Source organism: Lacerta agilis, chromosome 14 (genome assembly GCF_009819535.1).
Source record: "Lacerta agilis isolate rLacAgi1 chromosome 14, rLacAgi1.pri, whole genome shotgun sequence".
In the NCBI taxonomy this organism is placed as follows: domain Eukaryota; kingdom Metazoa; phylum Chordata; class Lepidosauria; order Squamata; family Lacertidae; genus Lacerta; species Lacerta agilis.
In genome coordinates this window covers 5710368-5731931 of record NC_046325.1, presented here as the reverse complement: position 1 = coordinate 5731931, position 21564 = coordinate 5710368, and the positions used below count along the sequence as shown (strand labels likewise).

The 21564-nt window shown below is 48.8% G+C and overlaps 1 protein-coding gene across 1 annotated transcript in view; it reads left to right on the top strand.

Annotated features, from left to right (window-relative positions):
* Nucleotides 1-21564, top strand: part of CARMIL3 (capping protein regulator and myosin 1 linker 3) — a 61969-nt gene that overhangs the window by 36565 nt on the left and 3840 nt on the right. Inside the window, exons 16-35 of the mRNA XM_033170296.1 lie at nucleotides 19-123; nucleotides 2586-2655; nucleotides 2868-2949; nucleotides 3667-3763; nucleotides 4640-4694; nucleotides 5085-5257; nucleotides 6420-6488; nucleotides 6678-6771; nucleotides 7501-7599; nucleotides 7789-7917; nucleotides 9193-9306; nucleotides 11075-11250; nucleotides 12303-12390; nucleotides 13580-13708; nucleotides 13813-13876; nucleotides 15949-16163; nucleotides 17435-17547; nucleotides 19314-19641; nucleotides 19762-19896; nucleotides 20783-20849. Of these exons, the coding sequence (XP_033026187.1) occupies nucleotides 19-123; nucleotides 2586-2655; nucleotides 2868-2949; nucleotides 3667-3763; nucleotides 4640-4694; nucleotides 5085-5257; nucleotides 6420-6488; nucleotides 6678-6771; nucleotides 7501-7599; nucleotides 7789-7917; nucleotides 9193-9306; nucleotides 11075-11250; nucleotides 12303-12390; nucleotides 13580-13708; nucleotides 13813-13876; nucleotides 15949-16163; nucleotides 17435-17547; nucleotides 19314-19641; nucleotides 19762-19896; nucleotides 20783-20849 (2402 nt within the window). The remainder of the gene's footprint in view (nucleotides 1-18; nucleotides 124-2585; nucleotides 2656-2867; nucleotides 2950-3666; nucleotides 3764-4639; nucleotides 4695-5084; nucleotides 5258-6419; nucleotides 6489-6677; nucleotides 6772-7500; nucleotides 7600-7788; nucleotides 7918-9192; nucleotides 9307-11074; nucleotides 11251-12302; nucleotides 12391-13579; nucleotides 13709-13812; nucleotides 13877-15948; nucleotides 16164-17434; nucleotides 17548-19313; nucleotides 19642-19761; nucleotides 19897-20782; nucleotides 20850-21564) is intronic.

Genomic DNA, 21564 nt, shown 5'->3' with positions numbered 1-21564 from the left:
CTCTGTCTCCCTCTGCAGGAAAGGAAAGGGACTGCAGCCATCTCTCAAGCAGTTTTTCTGCAGTGCCTACTCCCTCACCTATGTGAACCTGTCGGGCATCAAAATGCCCGTGGAGGCATTAAGGTGAGCACCCGCCACTCACCCACCCTGCACCCTGTCGCTCCAAAAACACTGTGCATGTGTGTGTTGAGGACTCTATTCCGCCATTAGGTTTTCCAGCTGGCCACTTTGAGCGCCCCCCTCTCTCGGGTTTCCGGGTCTCTGGAACAGGGAAAGACCCCTTAAGGCTGAGTCGGACCTTTTGTTCTATCTAGCTCAGCATTTCGTGCACTGACTGGCAGCAGGTGTCCCGGGTTTCAGACAGGGGGTGTTCCCAGTGGTATGGTGGGGATAGCTGCTGGGACTGCCTGTGTGCAAAGCTCTGTCCCTGAGCTGTCTTTGAGACTCATGAGATGGGGTGTAGTGACCTCAGGGCAAGGGAGACCTCATGATCCCACAAAAGACAAAAAAAAAAGCAAAACCCTAATACATGGAATGTGGTTCAGTGGTAAGGACAATTTCATTATTTGTACCCTGCCCAGTTGACTGGTTTGCCCAAGCCACTCTGGCCAGCATCCAACAAAATATAAAAACACAGTAAGACATACATCTAACATTAAAAACATCCCTGTACAGGGCTGCCTTCAAATGTCTTCTAAAAGTCAGGTAGTTATTCATTTCATAGAATCATAGAATCCTGGAGTTGGAAGAGACCCCAAGGGCCATCCAGTCCAACCCCCTGCCAAGCAGGAAACACCATCAAAGCATTCCTGACAGATGGCTGTCAAGTCTCTGCTTAAAGACCTCCAAAGAAGGAGACTCCACCACACTCCTTGGCAGCAAATTCCACTGCCGAACAGCTCTCACTGTCAGGAAGTTCTTCCTAATGTTTAGGTGGAATCTTCTTTCTTGTAGTTTGAATCCATTGCCCCGTGTCCGCTTCTCTGGAGCAGCAGAAAACAACCTTTCACCCTCCTCTATATGACATCCTTTTATATATTTGAACATGATGGGAGGGCATTCCACAGGGTGGGTGCCACTACCGAGAAGACCCTCTGCCTGGTTCCCTGTAACTTCACTTCTTGCAGTGAGAGAACCGGCAGAAGGCCCTCGGAGCTGGACCTCCGTGTCCGGACTGAACGAAGAAGAGACACGAAGGCCTAGAAGGATGAGAGCATTTCTGTGCTTTGCCCGTTGCTCTGGAAAGGGAATAGTGGCTTCTTCACGACTCTCAGCGCCCTTAACTACACTTCCCAGGATTCTCTGGGGGAAGCCATTTCTGTTTAAAGCGGTATGATACTGCTTTAAATGCCTAGTGCAGATGGGACCTTCAGCACATGGACATCGCCAGATTGAGGGTGGCTGATGTAGGGTAATAGGCTAGCTAGAGGATGGCTGAGAAACTAGAGTTTCCCGCAACATTCTCACATGATTGCCATGACAGTCCTAAGACTGGTTCAAGCTTCCAGTGCCACGTCCACGGGCTCTGCTTCCCTCTGCTGGAGGGAGGCCCCGACTATTTTAGTGACTATTTTTTAATGTTGTTAGGTTTTTGCCATGCATATATATTGCTGCACAATGCCTTATTATACTGTGTGAACTGGCGGTATAGAAACACAAACGAGGGTTAGACAAATTCACGCAGAACAAGGCTCTCAGCTGTCACTGGTGACAATGGTTGTCGTCCCTTGCTGCCCAGCCACAGCAGAGCTCAGTGGCGGGAGAGTCTTGGGGGGGGGGGTACTTGGCTGGAAGCAGAGTCTATATACAAGGTCCAGTCCAGTCCTAAGGTCAGGAGTATCTCAGTTCACTTAGTCAGATGATCCGGGGGTCAAGAAAGTCGAGGGTCACAAGAACCAGCAAGGTCTGGTCTGGAATGACAAACGTCATTTCCAGCAACTGACTGAGGCTGGAAACCCTGTTTAATAGCCAGCTGGTTCACATCAGGAGCAAGAAGGCTGATCAGCGGCAGGTGGAGTCACTCTGCTTTCTGCTCCTTCGGGCTGCTGCTCAGCAGGTGAAGCAAATTCCTGGCCCATGGCAACAATGGCTGTTCTCTCCCTCTGTGTCAAGGAGCAGTCAGTAATCAGACAGTTCAAAGGGGGCGTTAACTCTTAATCAGCAAAAACACGACCTGCACAGACTTGGTTGAATGTCAGGCCTCATGAGCAGAGCAGCTTATTTCCGGTGGTCGTCTTCCATGAAAATCATTTGCCGAGACTGAAAGTCCCCTCCAACTCCTCCTCCTCCTCCTCCTCCTCCTCCTCCTCCTCCTCCTCCTCCTCAGGGGTTTCCCCCAAGGAATTGGAGACTGCGCCTGTGTGCAGCCAACCTCTCCTCCGCCCCTTTCATGCCTCTTCTGGTTCGGGTTAGGCCACAGAACACCAGTTTCTGAGAACCGCAAGCAGAGAGAGTTGATGTTGAATTTTCTGCATGCAGAGCAGGTGCTCCACCCACTAAGCTATAGTACCAGGGAGATTTCGCTCACTCGGATGTCCCTAGTTTGCTTGTTAAAACCACAATATGTCCTTGCCTTCCTTGTTCAGGTCTCTTTTCCAAGGTCTGTCGGCCAACACCCACCTCAGCGAACTCCACCTGGACCTGAGTGGATGTGAGGTAAATTGGGGTGGGGCGAATGGGGTGGGCTTCTTGTGCAGACGTCTTCTCAAGAGAGGAGGCATTGGGGGCTGAGCTGCTTCCATGTGAGGCGATTTACCTCAGAGCTTCCCAGCACCCGTTTGATACGATAGGCCTCTTGAGCACCCTTTCCTCTCTGAGTCACTCATTAAACCTCTCTCTCTCTCCATTTTCCTTTCCTTCCTACTTAGTTGCGCTCCCCGGGAGCTCAAGTCCTTCAAGAGCAGCTGTCTGGAATAAACGCCTTGAGTAGTCTAGATCTTTCTGACAATGGTGAGACCATGATGCTCCCCAGTTGCTGCTCCTGCCTTGCCCATTGCATTTGCCCTTCCTTGTTGCAGATATTGATATTGTGCAGTCTGAAGTGACTAGAAGAATAAGAACTGACTCCTTTTGGGATAAATCATCATCCAGACCCATAAAGAAAACATTATTCAAACTTTTACTAGCAGATCTCTTTAAAATAAAACAGAATAAAGCAAATGATATGTCCGAAATATCCGTACAATCCCTTGTGCTCTCCAGCACAGGCTCAGCATCTTGCAAAATACAAAATAATCCAAACAGACCTATAAGCAAAGGTTTCTCTCTCTCCACAGCTTGCAATCCAGCCTCCAGGCTATTTACTCTCCCTTCAGGAGAGCTTCATTTTACATCTTCACTCCGTTGAGTTTTGGAGAAAAGACTCACAAAGGCAGCTCCCTTCAAAATGGAGATTTGCAACCCAATACCTCTCACGATATGATCTAAGGTTACAACCCTTATGTGTTAGCTACCAGAGAAACGACAATCAGTTAGTTATTCATTAACTTAGCAAAAGCTCAGAGTGCTCTCCTTGGCTTTAATATAGCCCCATGGTGGGGAGAAACCCCATGTTAAATCTTCTGCAATATACCTTCAGCCATTTTTCATTTCTGTGTCAATTAAACCATTGTACTTAACATTCCTGACCTATCCTGCCACTCCTCCTCCTCCTTCTCCTCACGCTAGGCTTCGATGCCGACTTGCTGACTCTCGTCCCGGCGCTAGGCAGGAACAAGTCTCTGAAGCACCTCTGGCTGGGCAAGAACTTCAATGTCAAATCCCGGTGGGTTTATTTATTTATTGAATTTATACCACCCTATACCCAGAGGTCTCAGGGTAGTTCACAAAACCTGGGCTACGTAGAGGTGGATTTAGGAGAGCGCAAACGGTTGGCCTGCACTGGGCGCTGAGCATAGCTGTCAACCTTTCCCTTTTTAAAAGTGAAATTCTCTTATTCCGAATAGGATTCCTCTCAAGAAAAGGGAAAAGTTGACAGCTATGGTGCTGAGCCAAGAGAGAGCCGCAGGGTACACAGCAATAATGACGAGCAACAGAAGGCGAGAGGCATTTGGGCGCTGAATGTTGGCGTCACAAAGGGCACCACTGAAATTTTAAAGCCCAAAGTCGGCCCCTAGGCCACGTCGCCCCTGGGCTGGGCGATCTAGGACCATCCAGGGCGATGGTGTCATTCTGTAGTTTAGTCACTAGGTGGCGCTGCACTTAAGTTGCTTCTTTGTTTGGCAGGTTTGTGAACCGTTTGACCATAGAGATCTCTGATCGATGTACCAGATGTTGATAAAGTGCGTCTGAAATCCACAATTTTTTAAAAAAGAAATATGCACAAGTTGATGGTCATTAAAGCACAGGGGGGAAACCAGCGAAACTCTAAAAACAAACGGGAGGCTCCTTTTTGTGGAGAGATTTGTCAAAAGGCAAGCTTGGCTCCATCTCATTAAGTTTATTCCTGAAGAATCAGAAGCTCCACAAGCCCCTGGCGAGATATGCAAGCATATGGGGCGGTTCTGCTGCGGAATGATTTCAAGATATACCTTATATCTTCGTAAATGGAATAAAATAAATAAACAAACTGCCCTGACACCCCCCCCCCCATGTTGCTCTTGTTCCTTAGCCTGACGTTCCCCCTGTTGTCTCTCTGTAGGACCTTGGAGGAAATCCTTCAGAAGATTGTGCAGGTGATCCAGGAAGAGGAGTGTGTAAGTCAGGGGTCAGCAAACTTTTTCAGCAGGAGGCCGTTCCACTGTCCCTCAGACCTTGTGGGGGGCCGGACTGTATTTTGAAAAGAAAAAAAAAATGAACGAATTCGTATGCCCCACAAATAACCCAGAGATGCATTTTGAATAAAAGCACACATTCTACTCATGTAAAAACACGGTAGGATAGTCTGCAAGGTAGGATAGTCTGAGAGGCGGTGATTGGCTCACAGTGACCCGGTGAGCGTTGTGGCTGAGTGGAGATTTGAACCCCGTCCGCCCTCCACCCCCAGTCCTAATCTGGCACTCTGAAGCCCTGTGCCACAATGAGATGCTCACTGCTCCCTTTTCTTCTTCTTCTTATTTCCCTCCCTCCTACCTGCTACCCCAAAGTCCCTGCAGTCTTTTTCCGTCGCCGACTCTCGGCTCAAAACCCGCACCAGCATCCTGATCAACGCCCTGGGCAGCAACGCTTGCCTGACCAAAGTGGACCTGAGTGGGAACTGCATGGAGGACATCGGAGCCAAGATGCTGTCGAAAGCCCTGCAGATCAACACCACGCTGAGGTGGGTGGGGGAAACTGGCCGGTCAGGCACTTCCCGGTTGGTTTGCCCAGCCTTGGGATACATTTGCCCCCAAATTTGCCACACAGACCCGAAAATGCCTGCCTGGGCTTTTTTGGGAGGGAAGGAAATTTTCCTCAGCGCTCTCTCCGACTCCTCCCCTTCAGCACAAGGATTGCTGCTCACACAATGGGATCCGTGCAAGGATTAACGCTGGGATCACTTCTCTTCCCCCAATCTGCACCAGCAAATTGAGGGAACCCCCTATAATAGATTTAGAGGGTGAATTTGTGGAGGAGGAGGAGGGGTGGGGAAGTCCACTGGCAGTAGCGCTGAGGGGATGCTGAGTTAGAGTAGCGCTGTGTTGGCTGCAAACCTACCCCCCCCCCAAAAAAACCCCAAAATAGTATGAAGGTTTATATAATCATAGAGTTGGAAGGGACTACAAGGGTAATCTGGTACAACCCCCTGCAAAACAGGAATCTTTTGCCCAATGTATGGCTCGATCCCACAACCTGGAGATTATAAGTGGGGGATGAAATAGGAAACCGGGGAAGGGGAAATGTAATAGAGTATCCTAAGAATGGGCTCCTGGTCAGGTGTACTGTGTCTTCTTCTCTTCTTCGGCGATCACTCGTAGCCAAGTAAGATTGCCTTCCATAAACACAGTTTTAACAGAGAGTCCGTAAGTGACTGTGGAGGCGAATTCTGCATCCACATGTCCTTCCGCAGTGTGGACATTGGTTTCCGGGTGGGAGTTGGACACGGTGTGGATTTGCCAAGCGTGCCTTCCTCTTAGCGCGTTTCTCCCTTGCGTCCTGAGATCGAGTGTCTTCAAAGCCCATGGCAACTTTGGTAAAGGCTGTTCTCCAATTGGAGCGCTCACCGGCCAGCGTTTCCCAGTTGTCGGTGTTTATACTACATTTTTAAAGATTTGCGTTGAGGGAGTCTTTGAACCTCTTTTGTTGACCACCAGCATTACGCTTTCCATTTTTAAGTTCAGAATAGAGTAGTTGCTAATGGAGGCTGCTTCACATTACTGCTGTTTGGCAGCCAAGGAGGGAAGGAACTCAGTTGCTGGTTGTGGGTCAGGAATTGATAAGTCAAAACGTAAGAGATGGGATCGCGACCGCTACCTGTCCCGCCCCCCTTTCTTGCTTTCAAGGAGTATTTCCTGGGATAAGAACAATACAACTGCACAAGGCTTTCAGGACATCGCCAGGGCCTTGGAGAAGTGAGTAACCAGAGCGGTTTTGTACTCCTTTTCCTCGAGGAAATGGGGGGTGGGGGGAAGAGCCGCCAGCATGGCTTCTCGTGCTCACGTTTTCACGAGAGAAAGAAAGTAAGGGACTTGGAGTTTTCTGAAACGTTAAGTGGTTTATAAATGCTTTCGAATAAATAAATAACACGGCCTCTTCTGCAGCAACTACACCCTCAAGTTCATGTCCTTCCCCTTGAGTGACATCACGGCGGCCTACCGAAACGCCCCTGAGAGGACGGACGAGGTGTGGCAAAAGGTGAGCCCTGCCCCTTCCCTATGGGCCTAGGGATGAGGGGAATAATTTGGTCCCGTTTGCATTTTAGCGAGAAACTACCTAACTCATTCTTCTCGAACGATTCTTCAGCACTTGCACTTTTCCGAATTTCACACTTGACGCCCCCCCCAACCGAGTAATGCATGTAAAAATGGACATATGGGGAGAAAGTCTGGCTACAAAAGCCTTTATCGGCAGAAATAACACCCAAGGGAGTTTTATGAGGGAGAATTGCTCGCGAAAACGTGGTTTGGTTCTGGAAGACCATTCGACATCCGAAAGGTTCGAAAACTGAGGCGCAAAGGGCGGTCTGCAAATTTACAGAGAAAATTGAGAAAAATACAGCGGTACCTAAGCGGAAGCTGTTCGACTTCCCAGGCGCGTTCGAAAACGGAAGCATTTGCTTTCTGGTTTACGGTGTTCGAGTTCCAAAATGTTCGTCAACGGAGATGTTCGAGAACCGATGCAGCACTGTATTAGGTGGAGCGGCATACAGAAATTCAGAGGAAGAGAAAAATTTAGTTTTTGGGAGGATTTCTTTAGAAATCGTAATCTGTGGAAGTGTAGCGTAGAAACTTGAAACGGATAGATTTGGACCTCTGGAGAAATGCCTGCTTCCTCTGCTGGCGCGCAGGAATGTTGCCAAATCCCAGCTTTGGTATGATCCCTCCCCTGTCTCTCTCCCCCCCCCCTTCCTCTCTCCCCTTTCAGATCCAGTGGTGTCTCCTCAGGAACAACCACTCGCAGAAGTTCCCCCAGGACCAAGCCTTCCGCCTCCACCAGGGAATCGTCACCAATAGCGCCGAGCAAGTAAACGTTCCCATCTCCCTGTTCAGCACCCATTTGCCACTCCTTCCCGCAAAAACCTGCGCAGAAGGAGCGCGGCCTGTCCGCCCCCTGCCTGGAGGGGCTGCTGTGATTGGCTGGCCAGCGGGTTTAGGACATGGCACCTTGGTAAGGGGCAGGAGCTAATGGCCCTGTGTCTTGCCCCCTCCCCAGATGATGAGCCGCCTCTGTGTCAGGGTCCAGGAAGAGGTGCGGTTGCTGCGGACCTGCTCCGCCGACACAATTCAGGAAGAAGTGCTCTACGCCCGGGAACTCATGAAGGAAGCCAAGAACTCGCGGGCGGTGAGCTTCATCTATTTGTCTACATTCCTAGCCCCACGTTTCCTCCGAGGATCTGAAGGTGTTGCGCACGTGGTTCGTTTCCCCCATCCTAATTTAATGCCCAAACAACCCTGTGAGGTAGTTTAGACTGTGAGGCAGTGACTGGACGAAAGTCACCCGGGGAGCTTTGTGGCTGACAGAACTTCATATTCTTCGCCTTGTCAGCTATTTATAGAAAACTATTCGAACGCAGGTGGTGCTGTGGTCTAAATCACAGAGCCTAGGGCTTGCTGATCAGAAGGTCAGTGGTTCGAATCCCCGCGACAGGGTGAGCTTCCGTTGCTCGGTCCCAGCTTCTGCCCACCTAGCAGTTCGAAAGCTCGTCAAAGTGCAAGTAGATAAATAGGTACCGCTCCGGCGGGAAGGTAAATGGCGTTTCCGTGCTCTGCTCTGGTTCACCAGAAGTGGCTTAGTCATGCTTGCCACATGACCCGGAAGCTGTACGCCGGCTCTCTCGGCTAGTAAAGCAAGATGAGCGCCGCAACCCCAGAGTCGTTCGCGACTGGACCTAATGGTCAGGGGTCCCTTAACCTTTACCTATTCAAAACATCCACCCAACAACATTCCACTTTCTATAAACCAATATTTCCTTCAACCTTCCAGCCCAGATATCATAAGTTCATTTTCTTTTTCACGCAGAAAAGGTTAATAATAATAATAATAATAATAATAATAATAATTTTATTATTTGTACCCCGCCCATCTGGCCGGGTCTCCCCAGCCACTCTGGGGAGTTTCCCGCCTTTAGTAAAGATCGGCAATGATTTTTATCTGATTAAACACGTCAACTTTGCCGTCTCAGCTAAGGCCAATAGTTTTAACAGCCATCCCTCCATGATGCGTCTTTCGGTCTTTGTGCATGAAAAGTTTCGCCGCTGTGAATCATGTGTTGAAATAATGCTCCAGCCTCAGGCCTTCCTTGTCCCCCGTTATCTGGTCCTTTAAACTGGAGGTGCCGTTCGGATTCCCACTGCCGATAGTACTAAATGTCAGATTTCAAATGACTGTATCCCACTCTTTTACACTGGTCTATGACCGTAATAAAGATTTGCATTGTATTGTACTAAATTTCTCTCCCAAATGTTCTCCGTGAAAATCTGGATCCAAACCCAAGCTGCAGAAAGGTCCCTGTAGGTGTGTTCCTTGTGTGCTTTTTAATGATGGTATTTTTACTGCAGTTTATTGAATAGAAAACACACAGAGAGAGAAAAGCACCATTCTCTTTTTCTCTCTTAGCTCTTCCCTAGCCTCTATGAGCTTGGGCACATTTTGGCCAGCGATGGTCCAGTCCAGCACAGGCTAGAATCAGTGGCCAACGAGGTCTCAAAAGCAGTCGACAAGGAACTGCAGGTATTGCGAAGGCACGGTCCTGTTTTCATTTTGCTTTTCTGTTCTTCATTTATTGCATTTAAACCCCACTTTTCTTCTAAAGGAGCTCAAGGGCGGCATACGTGGTTCTCCCCGCTCCTTGTTTTATCCGCACAACAGCCCTGCGAGGTAGGTTGAGCTGAGCAGTTGTGCATGGTCCAAGCTCACCCAGCGAGCGCCACGTGATCTGAACCCAGGTCCTAATCCATGCATCCTCAAACTCAGCCCTCCAGATGTTTTGGGACTACAACTCCCATGATCCCTAGCTAGCAGCATCAGTGGTCAGGGATGATGGGAATTGTAGTCTCAAAACATCTGGAGGGCTGAGTTTGAGGAAGCCTGTCCTAATCCAACCCTCTGATCCAGGGGGTCCTTGAAGTGGTTTGCGAAAAGGGTGAAATCACGAAATTCTCAGTAAAAAGTGGTCAGAAACCACATTTTGAACGTTGCAAGCATTCAAAATATGGCTGCCCCAAGTATCCTGTGCCTTGGGCCCAAAGGAGGGCTCATGGGAGTCGTTGGGAGTACAGGTACCAAAGAAGGATGCCCAAAACATCAGAACGGCCTGTGGCTTATTAAAAGAAGGTGTAGACTTATAGCAAATCAGCCTGCCAGGTCTCCCAGACTTTCCAGACAACAACAACAACAACAACAACAACAACAACAACAACAACAACAATAATATTTAAAGCTCGCCCATCTGGCTGGGTTTCCCCAGCCACTCTGGGCAGCTCCCAACAGAACATAAAAAAACGAGAAAACACCAAACATTAAAAACTTCTCTAAACAGCGCTGCCTTCAGATGCCTTCTAAAAGTCAGATAGTTGTTTATTTCCTTGACATCTGGTGGGGAGGGGGGTGTTCCACAGGGCGGGCGCCACTACCAAGAAGGCCCTCTGCCTGGTTCCCCATAACCTTACTTCTCGCAGTGAGGGAACTGCCAGAAGGCCCTCGGCACTGGATCTCAGTGTCTGGGTTGAACGATGGGGGTGGAGATGCCCCTTCAGGTATACTGGGCCGAGGCCGTTTAGGGTCAGGACCAACACTTGGAATTGTGCTCGGAAACGTCCTGGGAGCCAATGTAGGTCTTTCAGGTGTTATATGGTCTCGGTGTCCGTTCCCAGTCCCCAGTCTGGCTGCTGCATTCTGGATTAATTGTAGTTTCCGAGTCACCTTCAAAGGTAGTCCCACGCAGAGCGCATTGCAGTAGTCCAAGCCGGGAGATAACCAGAGCATATTGAAGCAAGGGAATATAAACATTTATGAGCTCATTGCTGCAACAGCTACCAATGAATTGTGGGGTTCTCTTGACTAACAAGATCAGGCATAGGCAAACTCCGCCCTCCAGATGTTTTGGGACTACAACTCCCATCATCCCTGGCTAAAAGGACCAGTTGTCAGGGATGATGGGAATTGTAGTCCCAAAACATCTGGGGGGGCCCCCGAGTTTGCCTATGCCTGACCAAGATGGTGTTTGCAGAGCTTTTGGAATGGTTCACCTTTGGTTCAACATACCAAGAGGCTCGAAGAAGCCTGTGGTTGCCATGGCGACCAAATAAATGGAGGAGAAGGCCCCTTGGGCCTTTGGGAACCGGTCAGGCCCTCTGCAGGAACGCCCGTCGCCTTGTGCAAAAGGGGGTGGGGGTTTGATTATGGAGAAACACACCCGCCGTATGGTTGGCGCCAGGGCACCCCACAATGCTCTTCTCTTGCCCAGCCGGCTGCCCTGCTTCTTCTCTCCCCTCTGCAGGTGATCCTGGAGTCCATGGTTTCCCTCACCCAGGAGCTGTGCCCACACGCCGTCCAGGCGGCGGAAGAGCACAACAAGATGCTGGCGGCCGTTTCGGAGCGCGTCACCGTGCCCCGAAACTTCATCCGGGGGGCTCTGCTGGAGCAGGCCGGCCAGGACATTCAGAACAAGCTCAAGTGAGGAGCGGGGGGGGGGGGGGGGCGCAGAGGGGGTGCCATCTGGGGACGGAGCCTGGCACTTTTCACAGGAAAAGCAGGTTCTCTGCCACTGAGTTACCACCCCACAAGCTTGGGGGTGTGGAAGGCAGTCATGCTATCCAAAGTGGGGCCTGGCCAGGGCTGGATTTAGGTTTGATAAGCTACTGAAGGTAATGGGGCCCTTTCTATGTCCAGCTGTCCTTTGTCAACAACAAATTGTCACTGTTTTTTTGTGTTGACTTCATGATATACGGTAATTTATGGACCTAATGGGTAGGTACCTAAAGCCATTTGCACATAACAAAATATGTATTTTATCAAAGTAATTGTTTAATGGAAATACAATTAAGAAGTATATTAATAGTGAAATACAATTAAGAAGTTGTGCATTAATAGTAAAATACAATTAAGAAGTATATTAATAGTGAAATACAATTAAGAAGTTGTGTATTAATAGTAAAATACAATTAAGAAGTATATTAATAGTGAAATATTTACTAAGCTCTAACTTAAAATGATTTTTTATTCATAGCAAACTTAATAATGCAAACGCATTGGCATTTGGCAATAACAAAAAGTTCCTTGGGAAACACAGTTTACAAAGTGACATAATCTAGTCTCTAGAAACTTGCTATAACGTGAAGTAATAATAGGTGTAAATATATGATGCAAATTGGTAATAATTATACACAGCTTTATTATTATGAAATTAAGTGTGTTATATATAACCTGTACAATGCAATTGTAGTTAATACAATGCATTTTTTATATAACATCAGTGTCACCATAGTAGTTCATCATAGGAGCCTACACAACACAAAACACTGTTGCTGTATGTAGGTTTCATTTTATTTGTCTCATATTTTGGAAATGTACATGCAGTCCCCCCCCCTTAATTTTTTTTTTGGGGGGGGCCTTAAGCTATAGCTTGTTTAGCTTAAACGCAAATCCGGCACTAGGCCTGGCACAGGGGTTTGGAAGGGGTGCGCACAAACCTCTCTGACCCTCTCGATCTCTGATCCCACGCCCAGCGAGGTCAAGCTGTCGGTGGTGACGTACCTGACCAACACCATTGTGGAAGAGCTGCTGCAGGAGTTGTACTACGCTCACAAGAGTCTGGTGAGAGCAAGCCCCATTCCGCCCCAAATTACACACCCGGAGGTTCATTTAATCTAGGGCTCAGTGCTAGAAACAGTGCTGAGGGGGATGGGGGGTGGGCAGGGGGCATTGGACCAGGCCTCAGCCCTGACCTCTACAAATTGCTACCTAACCAACTCCCCCCAGGGCATGTGCAGAGTGCTTGGCCACCGGCACTGAGCCAACGCATGGAAGCCCCCCCCCCCCAAAAAAGTTAGCAGGGAGAATGACCCTTTCACTATTTTTAGCAGCAGGTAGTTAGCCGTGTTGGTCTGCCGTAGTCGAAACAAAATTTAAAAAATCCTTCCAGTAGCATCTTAGAGACCAACTAATTATGGTGCTGGAGGAGACTCTTGAGAGTCCCATGGACTGCGAGAAGATCAAACCTATTCATTCTGAAGGAAATCAGCCCTGAGTGCTCGCTGGAAGGACAGATCCTGAAGCTGAGGCTCCAGTACTTTGGCCACATCATGAGAAGAGAAGACTCCCTGGAAAAGACCCTTATGTTGGGAAAGATGGGGGGCACAAGGAGAAGGGGACGACAGAGGATGAGATGGTTGGACAGTGTTCTCGAAGCTACCAACATGAGTCTGATTGCGGGAGGCAGTGGAAGACAGGAGTGCCTGGCGTGCTCTGGTCCATGGGGTCACGAAGAGTCGGACACGACTAAACGACTAAACAAGAAGTTTGTTTTTGGTATGAGCTTTCGTGTGCATGCACACTTCTTCAGATACCAGAAGTGTGCATGCACACGAAATCTCATACCAAGAACAAACTTAGTTTGTCTCTAAGGTGCTACTGGAAGGATTTATTTTTTTTTAGCAGGAGAGGGAACGAATTCAAGCGAGTGTACCGCAAAACTCACTGCAATTGTATCCTATATGTATGTGTTCAATTCCACTTACAAGTCTCTTCCCCTAAAAGTATCTCAAAGCAATTTCTCTGTAGAATCGTAGGCTTGGAAGGGAGGGTCATCTAATCTGACCCCCTTCAAATGCAGGGATGTGCAGCAGGAATCGAACCTGTGACCTTGGCATTATCAAAAGCCATTCAATGTGTGAAAAGATCAGTTGAAAGTAATTTCAGGTGCCACCTATATACGCCGATGTTCACCTGCAGGCCTCCCTCTCTTCTCCCCACCCATAATGCCTCCTCTCCTCCCCAACCTCAGGCCCAGCACATCAGCCACCTCCGCCGGCTTTCCGAGGGCCAAGACAACGCCGCCCTCCTGGAGCAGGTTGGGAAGCCCCGTCTCCACGACCACGAGGAGACCACGGACGACGAGCTGGGCTCCAGCATTGTAAGTGGGTGAGCTCTGGGGAGGCCCTGTGTCTGTCTGCAGGCCCCAGGCTCCCATCTAGCCCTGGAAGGGGTTCACCTGACCACTCTCTCGTCTCGCCCCAGGACACCATGGCCATCAAGAGGCGGAAGAACTGCCGCAGGATCCGGCCCGCTTCCGCCTTCATTAGTGAGTGCAAGAGCTGCCTGCCCCAAACGCCACCCTCCCAACCATACATTTCGCCTCTGGGGACGGGCCGTAGCTCAGTGGTAGAGTGTCTCTTTTGCATGCAGTCTCAATTCCCAGTGATGTCAGGTAGGGCTGGAGAACCCTGGCCATTGTGGGCCAGGGGTAGCCAACACGGCGCCCTCTGGAAGATGGGGGGCTCCAGCTTTCATCCTGACTGTTGGCTGTGCTGGCAGGGGGTGGTGGAGATCTGGGTCCCAACAACTGGAGCGCAGAGCATTGGCTACCCCTGGTGTACCCCTGGGTTCCCAGTTGCTGGACTACAACTCCCATCATCCATGTCCATTGGCTAAGCGTGGACGATGGTCATTGTAGTCCAGCAACATCACAGAACCCAAGGTTGAACTCGCTCCAAATGTCAATATATATTTTTTCCAGACCAAGTCTGCATCTACAGGTATAAACAGTCAGTTCATATGTTAAAACAAAATCGAAAATTCTTTCCAGTAGCACCTTAGAGACCAACTGAGTTTGTTCCTGGTATGAGCTTTCGTGTGCATGCACACTTCTTCAGATACACTGAAACAGAAGTCACCAGATCCTTAAATATAGTGGGGGAGTGGGGAGGGGTATTACTCAGAGGGGTGGTGGGAATGGGTGATAGGCTGATAAGTGTGGAAAACCTGTTGACGACTCTAAACGGCTGCAATTAGTCTTGCAGGGAAAGGCAAGGGGTGAGATGGCTAAAGATGGCTTTGTTATGTATAATGAGATAAGAATCCAATGTCTTTGTTCAAACCAGGTTTCTCCATGGTTTTAAGTTTGGTGATTAGTTGCAATTCAGCCACTTCTCTTTCCAGTCTATTTCTGAAATTTCTTTGTATTAAGACAGCTACTTTGAGATCTTTTATAGAATGTCCTGGGAGATTGAAGTGTTCTCCTACTGGTTTCTCTGTCTTGTGATTCCTGATATCAGATTTATGTCCATTTATCCTTTGGCGTAGGGTTTGGCCTGTTTGTCCAATATAGAGAGCTGAAGGGCACTGTTGGCATTTGATTGCATACACAATGTTGGAAGATGAGCAATTAAATAGTCCTGAGATGGTGTGTTTGATGTTGTTGGGACCAGTAATGGTGTTATCCGGGTTTATGTGGCAGCAAAGTTGGCATCTGGGTTTATTGCAGGCTCTGGTACCAGTGTCCATGTTGAGTCCTGTTTTTGTATTATTGTGGGTGAGGAGCTGTTTGAGATTGGGTGGCTGTTTGTATGCGATGAAGGGTCTTCCTCCCAGAGCTTGAGAAAGAGAACTGTCATTGTCTAGGAGAGGTTGTAGATCTCTGATGATGCGTTGTACTGTTTTAACTTGGGAGCTGTATGTGATGACTAGTGGTGTTCTGTTATTTTCTTTTTTGGGTCTGTCTTGCAGCAAGTTCTCTCTGGGTATCAGTCTGGCTCTGTCGATCTGTTGTTTAACTTCATCAGGTGGATATTTTAGTTCTAAAAAGGTTTGCTGTAGATCTCTTAGGTGAGAGTCTCTGTCTGTAGAGTTGGAACAGATGCGGCTGTAACGTAGGGCCTGGCTATATACAATGGATTGTTTGTTGTGATTCATATGTTTGTTGTGATTCATATGTGAGTTCATATGTTGTGAGTGTTGTCTTGTCGTCAATCCATTAATTAAAGGGGATCATATATTTTTATTCTTCCAGTTCATCAATAACACTCTCTTGGCCATATATATATATTCCCACTGTGGAATATAACAACACAATAAAATTCAGAAAAGAAACAATTAATTGCAAGTTCTCTCCCCCCCCCCACCGAAATCCCATTGAAACTCTTTAACGAATTCAACTTCCAGCATGCCCCCCTTGCTTCTTAGCGTCCCCCCTAGGTAATTCTACTACCCCCCCCTTTGAGAACTGCTGCTGCAGCCGAAGCCCATCACCATTTCTTCCATTGCATCTGAAAATGCCCACCCCTTTGCAAGGCACACTTCTCCCCCCCCCGTCCCTCCCCTCTAAGTGGTGTAGTCTGTCCAACCACCCACCTGGCCCCGTCCTCCTCTTTGCAGGTGGTTCTGAGCAGGACGGCGACCTGGCTGTGCCCAGGATGGACTCCCCGCTGGGCTGGATCTCGCTGGCTAGCAGCAGCCAACACTTGCATTCCCGCAGCACGTCCTTCGAGGCGCTCTCCGACCTGCCGACGGAAGGGGCCCGGCTGCAGCACCGCACACGCAGCCGCCCCCGGCCACCCCGTGCCGCCCCGCAGGGCAGGTTCCGGCCCAGTGTGAGTACCCCGCTCACGAGCCCCTGCGGCTTTCGGCTCTCCTGTCTGCCTTTCCGTTCCTCCGCTCGCTTAGCTTCTTCCCCCCCGTTGCTTTCCCGTCCTTGCTGGGGGCAAATTTGGCCTCTTGGTGTGAGACGTGGGGCTGCGCAGTTCCTTAAGACCCTTTGCAGTTTGGCTGATCTCGTGCCTAATGCTGTCATGTGGCGGTTCAGATCCCAGCTCAGCCGCGCCTTCCCACACTCTGAAGCCCGCATTTGGGGGCTTTCTGCTGGATTCGGCCGGCAGAAGGAGGTGCTGAGTGAGTCCCAGCAGAGGGGCATCTCTCCCCCATCCACCCACACCAGCCTGACGCAAAGGACTCTCGCGTTCCTGTCCACAACCGGTTGAATTCACCCGACTTCCACTCACTTAGCTTCCTCATTTCTTCCTTTTTTAAAAAAAAGTTTTTATTTATATTTTCGAGTTTATACATTTCGTTAATTTTTACAGTCATTTTAACCTTTCATAGTTTGGCTTCCTTCCCCCTCTTTCTGCGGCTCCTTAAATTTATTTTTTAATACCTTCTGCATATCCAAATTCATTTAATTTGCTCATTTAATTAGTTTCACCATTTCTGCATATTCCACAAGTTTTTGTATCCATTCTTCCTTTGCTGGGACCTCTGCTTCTTTCCATTTTGGGGCGAGTAGCATTCTTGCTGCTGTAGTAGCATACATGAATAAATTTCTATACAATTTAGGTAGTTCTGTCACTATATATATATATATATATATATATATATATATATATATATACACACACACACACACACACACAAAGGTTATTTTGAACATCCTTTTCAATTCATTATATATCATTTCCCAGTAAGCTTTAACCTTACAACAAGACTACCACACAAGACCACCGCCTCATTTCTTTCCTCTGCCTAATTCCTAATTTTATATTCATTTGCCCATTTGTAGGTTCTGTAGATTGCTTCCTCGTTACTTTTATTCTCCCATTTTATCTTTGCTTGCCTTCTTTTGAACAAATCCAAATTCCTCATTCATTCCCATTTTCCAACTTTCGGTTCGTTTACCCTTTGAACTGAACTGAACTATAGAACGTTACAAATCGGATGTACCTTTTTTCAAACATTCCTAGACAGGAAGTCTCACCCACTGAAGGTGAGAGTTCCTCTTTTCCTTTAGACTTATGAATAAAGAGGAGACGTCCCTTGTGAAATAGGTGGGGCAAGTTAACAAGGTATTTGTCATCCTTCCCCATTTCAGAACCGAATCCTGGGCTCTATAGAGTCCCGAGAACAGGAGAACGGGTCAGTGCCACGACTGGACGAGGGTCTTGATGAATTTTTTAACAGGAGGGTCCTTGCTGACAACACCGGGTGAGCCTTCTTCTTCTTCTTCTTCTTCTTCTTCTTCTTTTTCATTGAATCTACTGTATTTTTGCTCCATAAGAAGCACCTGAACATAAGACGCACCTAGTTTTTAGAGGAGGAAAGGGGGAAAGCCCTGATTTTTTGAGGATCGGCTGAAAGTGGTGCAGCTTTTTTTGCAAAGGGAAAAGCCCTGCTTTTTTGAGGATCAGCTGAAAGTGGTGCAGCTTTTTTTTTGCAAAGGGAAAAGCCCATTTTTATGGGGTTCAACTCACAGTTCTGCAGCTTCTAGTCCTACAGCCATTTCTACAGTTTCCAGACAGATAATCTAATCAGCCAGTCACGGGTCCCTGGGGAAACAAACAGCCTCCCTCTGCATTCAACAATGGAGGCCTGGGCAAGGGGGTGGGACTGGAAAGGGAGCCTTATCTCTCTCTCCAGATCACTTGCTGAACAGCTTCCTTTCAACACCCCCTTCTCTCTTTGTAAAACAAAGAGCAGGATCTGCTTTTGGCCCCTAGGCAATTCGGTTCCAGGGACCATGCATTCGCTCCATAAGACCAGAGACATTTCCCTTTACTTTTTAGGAGGGAAAAAGTGTGTCTTATGGAGTGAAAAATACGGTATATACCACCCTATACCTGGGGTCTCAGGGCGGTTCACAGAATAAAATCAAGACATGAAACTACAAAATCCCTAATAAAAATAAAAACAACAACCCTATAGCCCCAGCCTAAAAAAAACCACATTTTAAAAGGGCATAGGATATCAATCAAATCAACCAAAGGCCTGGTTAAAAAGGAATGTTTTTGCCTGGTGCCTAAAGGTGTATAATGAAGGCATCAGGCGAACTTCCCTGGGGAGAGCATTCCACAGATGGGGAGCCACTGCAGAGAAGGCCCCGTTCTCGTGTTGCCACCCTCCGGACCTCTCGAGGAGGAGGCACACGAAGGAGGGCCTCAGAAGATGATCTTAGGGTCTGGGTAGGTTCATATGGGAAGAGGCAGTCCTTCAGGTATTGCGGTCCTGAGCCGTTGAAGGCTTTATTGGTCAAAACCAGCACTTTGAATTGGGCCCGGAAACTAAATGGTAGCCAGTGCAGTCGGACCAGGATCGGTGTAATATGCTCAAACTGTCTTGTTCCGGTGAGCAACCTGGCCGCTGAATTCTGCAAACGGCTGAAGTTTCCGAACCATCTTCAGAGGCAGCCCTGCGCACTGCAGTAATCTAACCTTGAAGTTAGCAGGGCGTAGACAACAGTAGTTAGGCATCATCCCCTTCCCCAGTGTGGTGTAGTGGTTAAGAGCGGCAGACTTGTAATCTGGTGAACCGGGTTCGCGTCTCCGCTCCTCCACATGCAGCTGCTGGGTGACCTTGGGCTAGTCACACTTCTCTGAAGTCTCTCAGCCCCACTCACCTCACAGAGTGTTTGTTGTGGGGGAGGAAGGGAAAGGAGATTGTTAGCCGCTTTGAGACTCCTTCGGGTAGTGATAAAGCAGGATAGCAGATCCAAACTCTTCTTCTTCTTCTTCCCCACCCCTCAGAATTTGCAGTGTAGACCCCCCCCCCCGGATGTCATTTTTATTGCACCTTAAAAAGTGCTAGTCCAAAGGGGCCCCTTGGCTCTCCCCTCCGCGGCCACTGCAGCGCTCAAGAATCATAGAACTGGATGGGAACCCCGAGGGTCATCCAGTCCACCCTCCCCCCAGGAATTGCAGCTGAGATTCCCTGTAGTCTCCCCTCCCTCAGTTCCTCCACCTTTTTCCCTCTCGCAGGTACCCTCGGACGCCCAAGGGCTGCGGGGTGAGGCCGGGACCCTCCGACCCCCTCCCACCCCTCCAGAAGAAGAGGAGGAGGGGCCTCTTCCACTTCCGCAGGCATCGCAGCATCAAAGGGGAGCGAGACCCCGAGGACCTGCCCCCCAGCCCTCCCCCACTACCCATGGGTGGGGAGGAGCAGAAGCCCCCACTGCGCCCCTCCAGCAGCCAGGAGGAGGAGAGGCGGCTGGGGCAGGATGGCCTGGGGGTGGCTGTGCCCCTTCCGGGAATGGGGGTCCTTGGCCACGGAAGTGGGGTGAAGGGTCTGCCCAGCAGGGCTAAACAGGTAAAGGAAGTCTTTGTTCCCAGGAATGGCGGGAGGGTAGAGAGCGGGGGGCTCTCCGATGAATTCTGCGTTTCATTTGCTCTGCTCTCTTCTCTCCCCCCCCCCCACTGCCGCAAAAAGAGCTCCAATCCCGACACGGGGAGGGCGGAGCCAGACTCCAAAGGGGCGGAGCTCCTGCAGCCATCGCGGGTCCAAGGCGTGGCCCTGCCCGGAATGGGGCGCGCTAAGGGGTGGAGCCTGGATGCCAAGTTGGAGGTAATTGGTGGCTTATTGGGGAGGAGGCGGGGCTAGGCAAATTCACGTGGGATACAGTTCTCAATGGCTGCCAACCACGGTAGCAACCTGAAGCTGTGTGCCTCTAAATGCCCAGTCCCTAGGAGAGGGAGAGTGTTGCTGTTTCTATCAATATTATCAATTGGAAACCCCTTTGGGGAATTTTTGTGTGAAAAAGGAGATCAACACGTGATGATTGGGTTTGATGATTGGGAAAATACCGGTCTGTGGAAAGCGGAATAGTATTATAGTCAAATGGGTTTGCTGGCAGGATTCAAGATAAAAACAACGGAAGAAAAATGATAAAATAACTGTAATAGAAAAACGTTTTGTAATAGATAAAGATATAAAGATATAAAGGTTTGAGTAGGAAAGGTTTGAGTAAAAATTATTGGATATGAAGATTATTGTGAAAGCGTACGAAAAAATTAAGAAAACATTCTACAGAAAGTGGAGTAGTTGGATGTTGTCGTGGAGAAAATGTTTTGAATAATTCATTTTATACAACAGAGAGAATTGGAAGCCCTTTTTCTTTTCTTCTGTTTTCTTTCTTTCTTTCTTTCTTTCTTTCTTTCTCTCTTTCTTTCTTTCTCTCTTTCTCTTCACTTCTCTTTTTTATCATTTCCCCCTTTTTAAATCTGTCTGTCTCAAAAAGGCTTTAATAATAACAACAATAAAAAGTATGCAAAAAGGAGAGTGTCGCTGTTGCCCTGAAGTTCTGCTTGCGGGCTTCCTATTGGGGCACCTGTTTGGCCACTGTGAGAACGGGGATGCTGGACTAGATGAGGCCCCCCCTCCCCTTGGTCCTGATCCAGCAACCAGCCTCCTCCGATGTTCTTAACCCACCTGCTTCCTCTTCCGGTTCTAGAGCGTCGACCTGGGGCGAGGGGGGAGCATGAAGGAGCAGCAGAGAAGACGCTCTTCAGACGACTCAGGTCTGCATCCCACAGCCCAAAAACCCTTCTCCATCAATCTTCCCTCCTTCCTCGCCCCCCCTCCCACTACCCCCCAGCAAAACTCTTAATAAGATGCTATGAATTAGACTGAGCAGAAGACGCTTCCTTCTGCATCAGACCAAACGTTTTGTGCATGTTGAAATTTGCCTCGTTTCGATATCCCCCCCCCCCGGTTCAGTTTTCTAGGGGCATCTTAAATCCCAGGGGCACAATTCAGCCGAAATTAAGCCCTCTGGGCTCCCGCCGAGCTCAGCGAGGGAGCTGAGCAGCCCACAGGGACTCAAATAGCCAGTGTGGTATAGAGCGGTAGACTTGTAATCTGGTGAACCGGGTTCGTGTCTCTGCTCCTCCACATGCAGTTGCTGGGTGACCTTAGTCTAGTCACACTTCTCTGAAGTCTCTCAGCCCCACTCACCTCACAGTGTGTTTGTTGTGGAGGAGGAAGGGAAAGGAGAATGTTAGCTGCTTTGAGACTCCTTAAGGGGAGTGATAAAGCGGGATATCAAATCCAAACTCTTCCTCCTCCTCCTCCTCCTCCTCCTCCTCTTCTTCTTCAAAGGTGCACAAACTAGGCTGAATTGTGCCCCAAGAATTTTAAAGTCTTGCTTGCAAAATAAATAAATGTATGTATGTACTCTTTCCCCCTTTCCCCAAACAACAATTGAAACGACAGGTTTTAGGCTGATCTGATTTA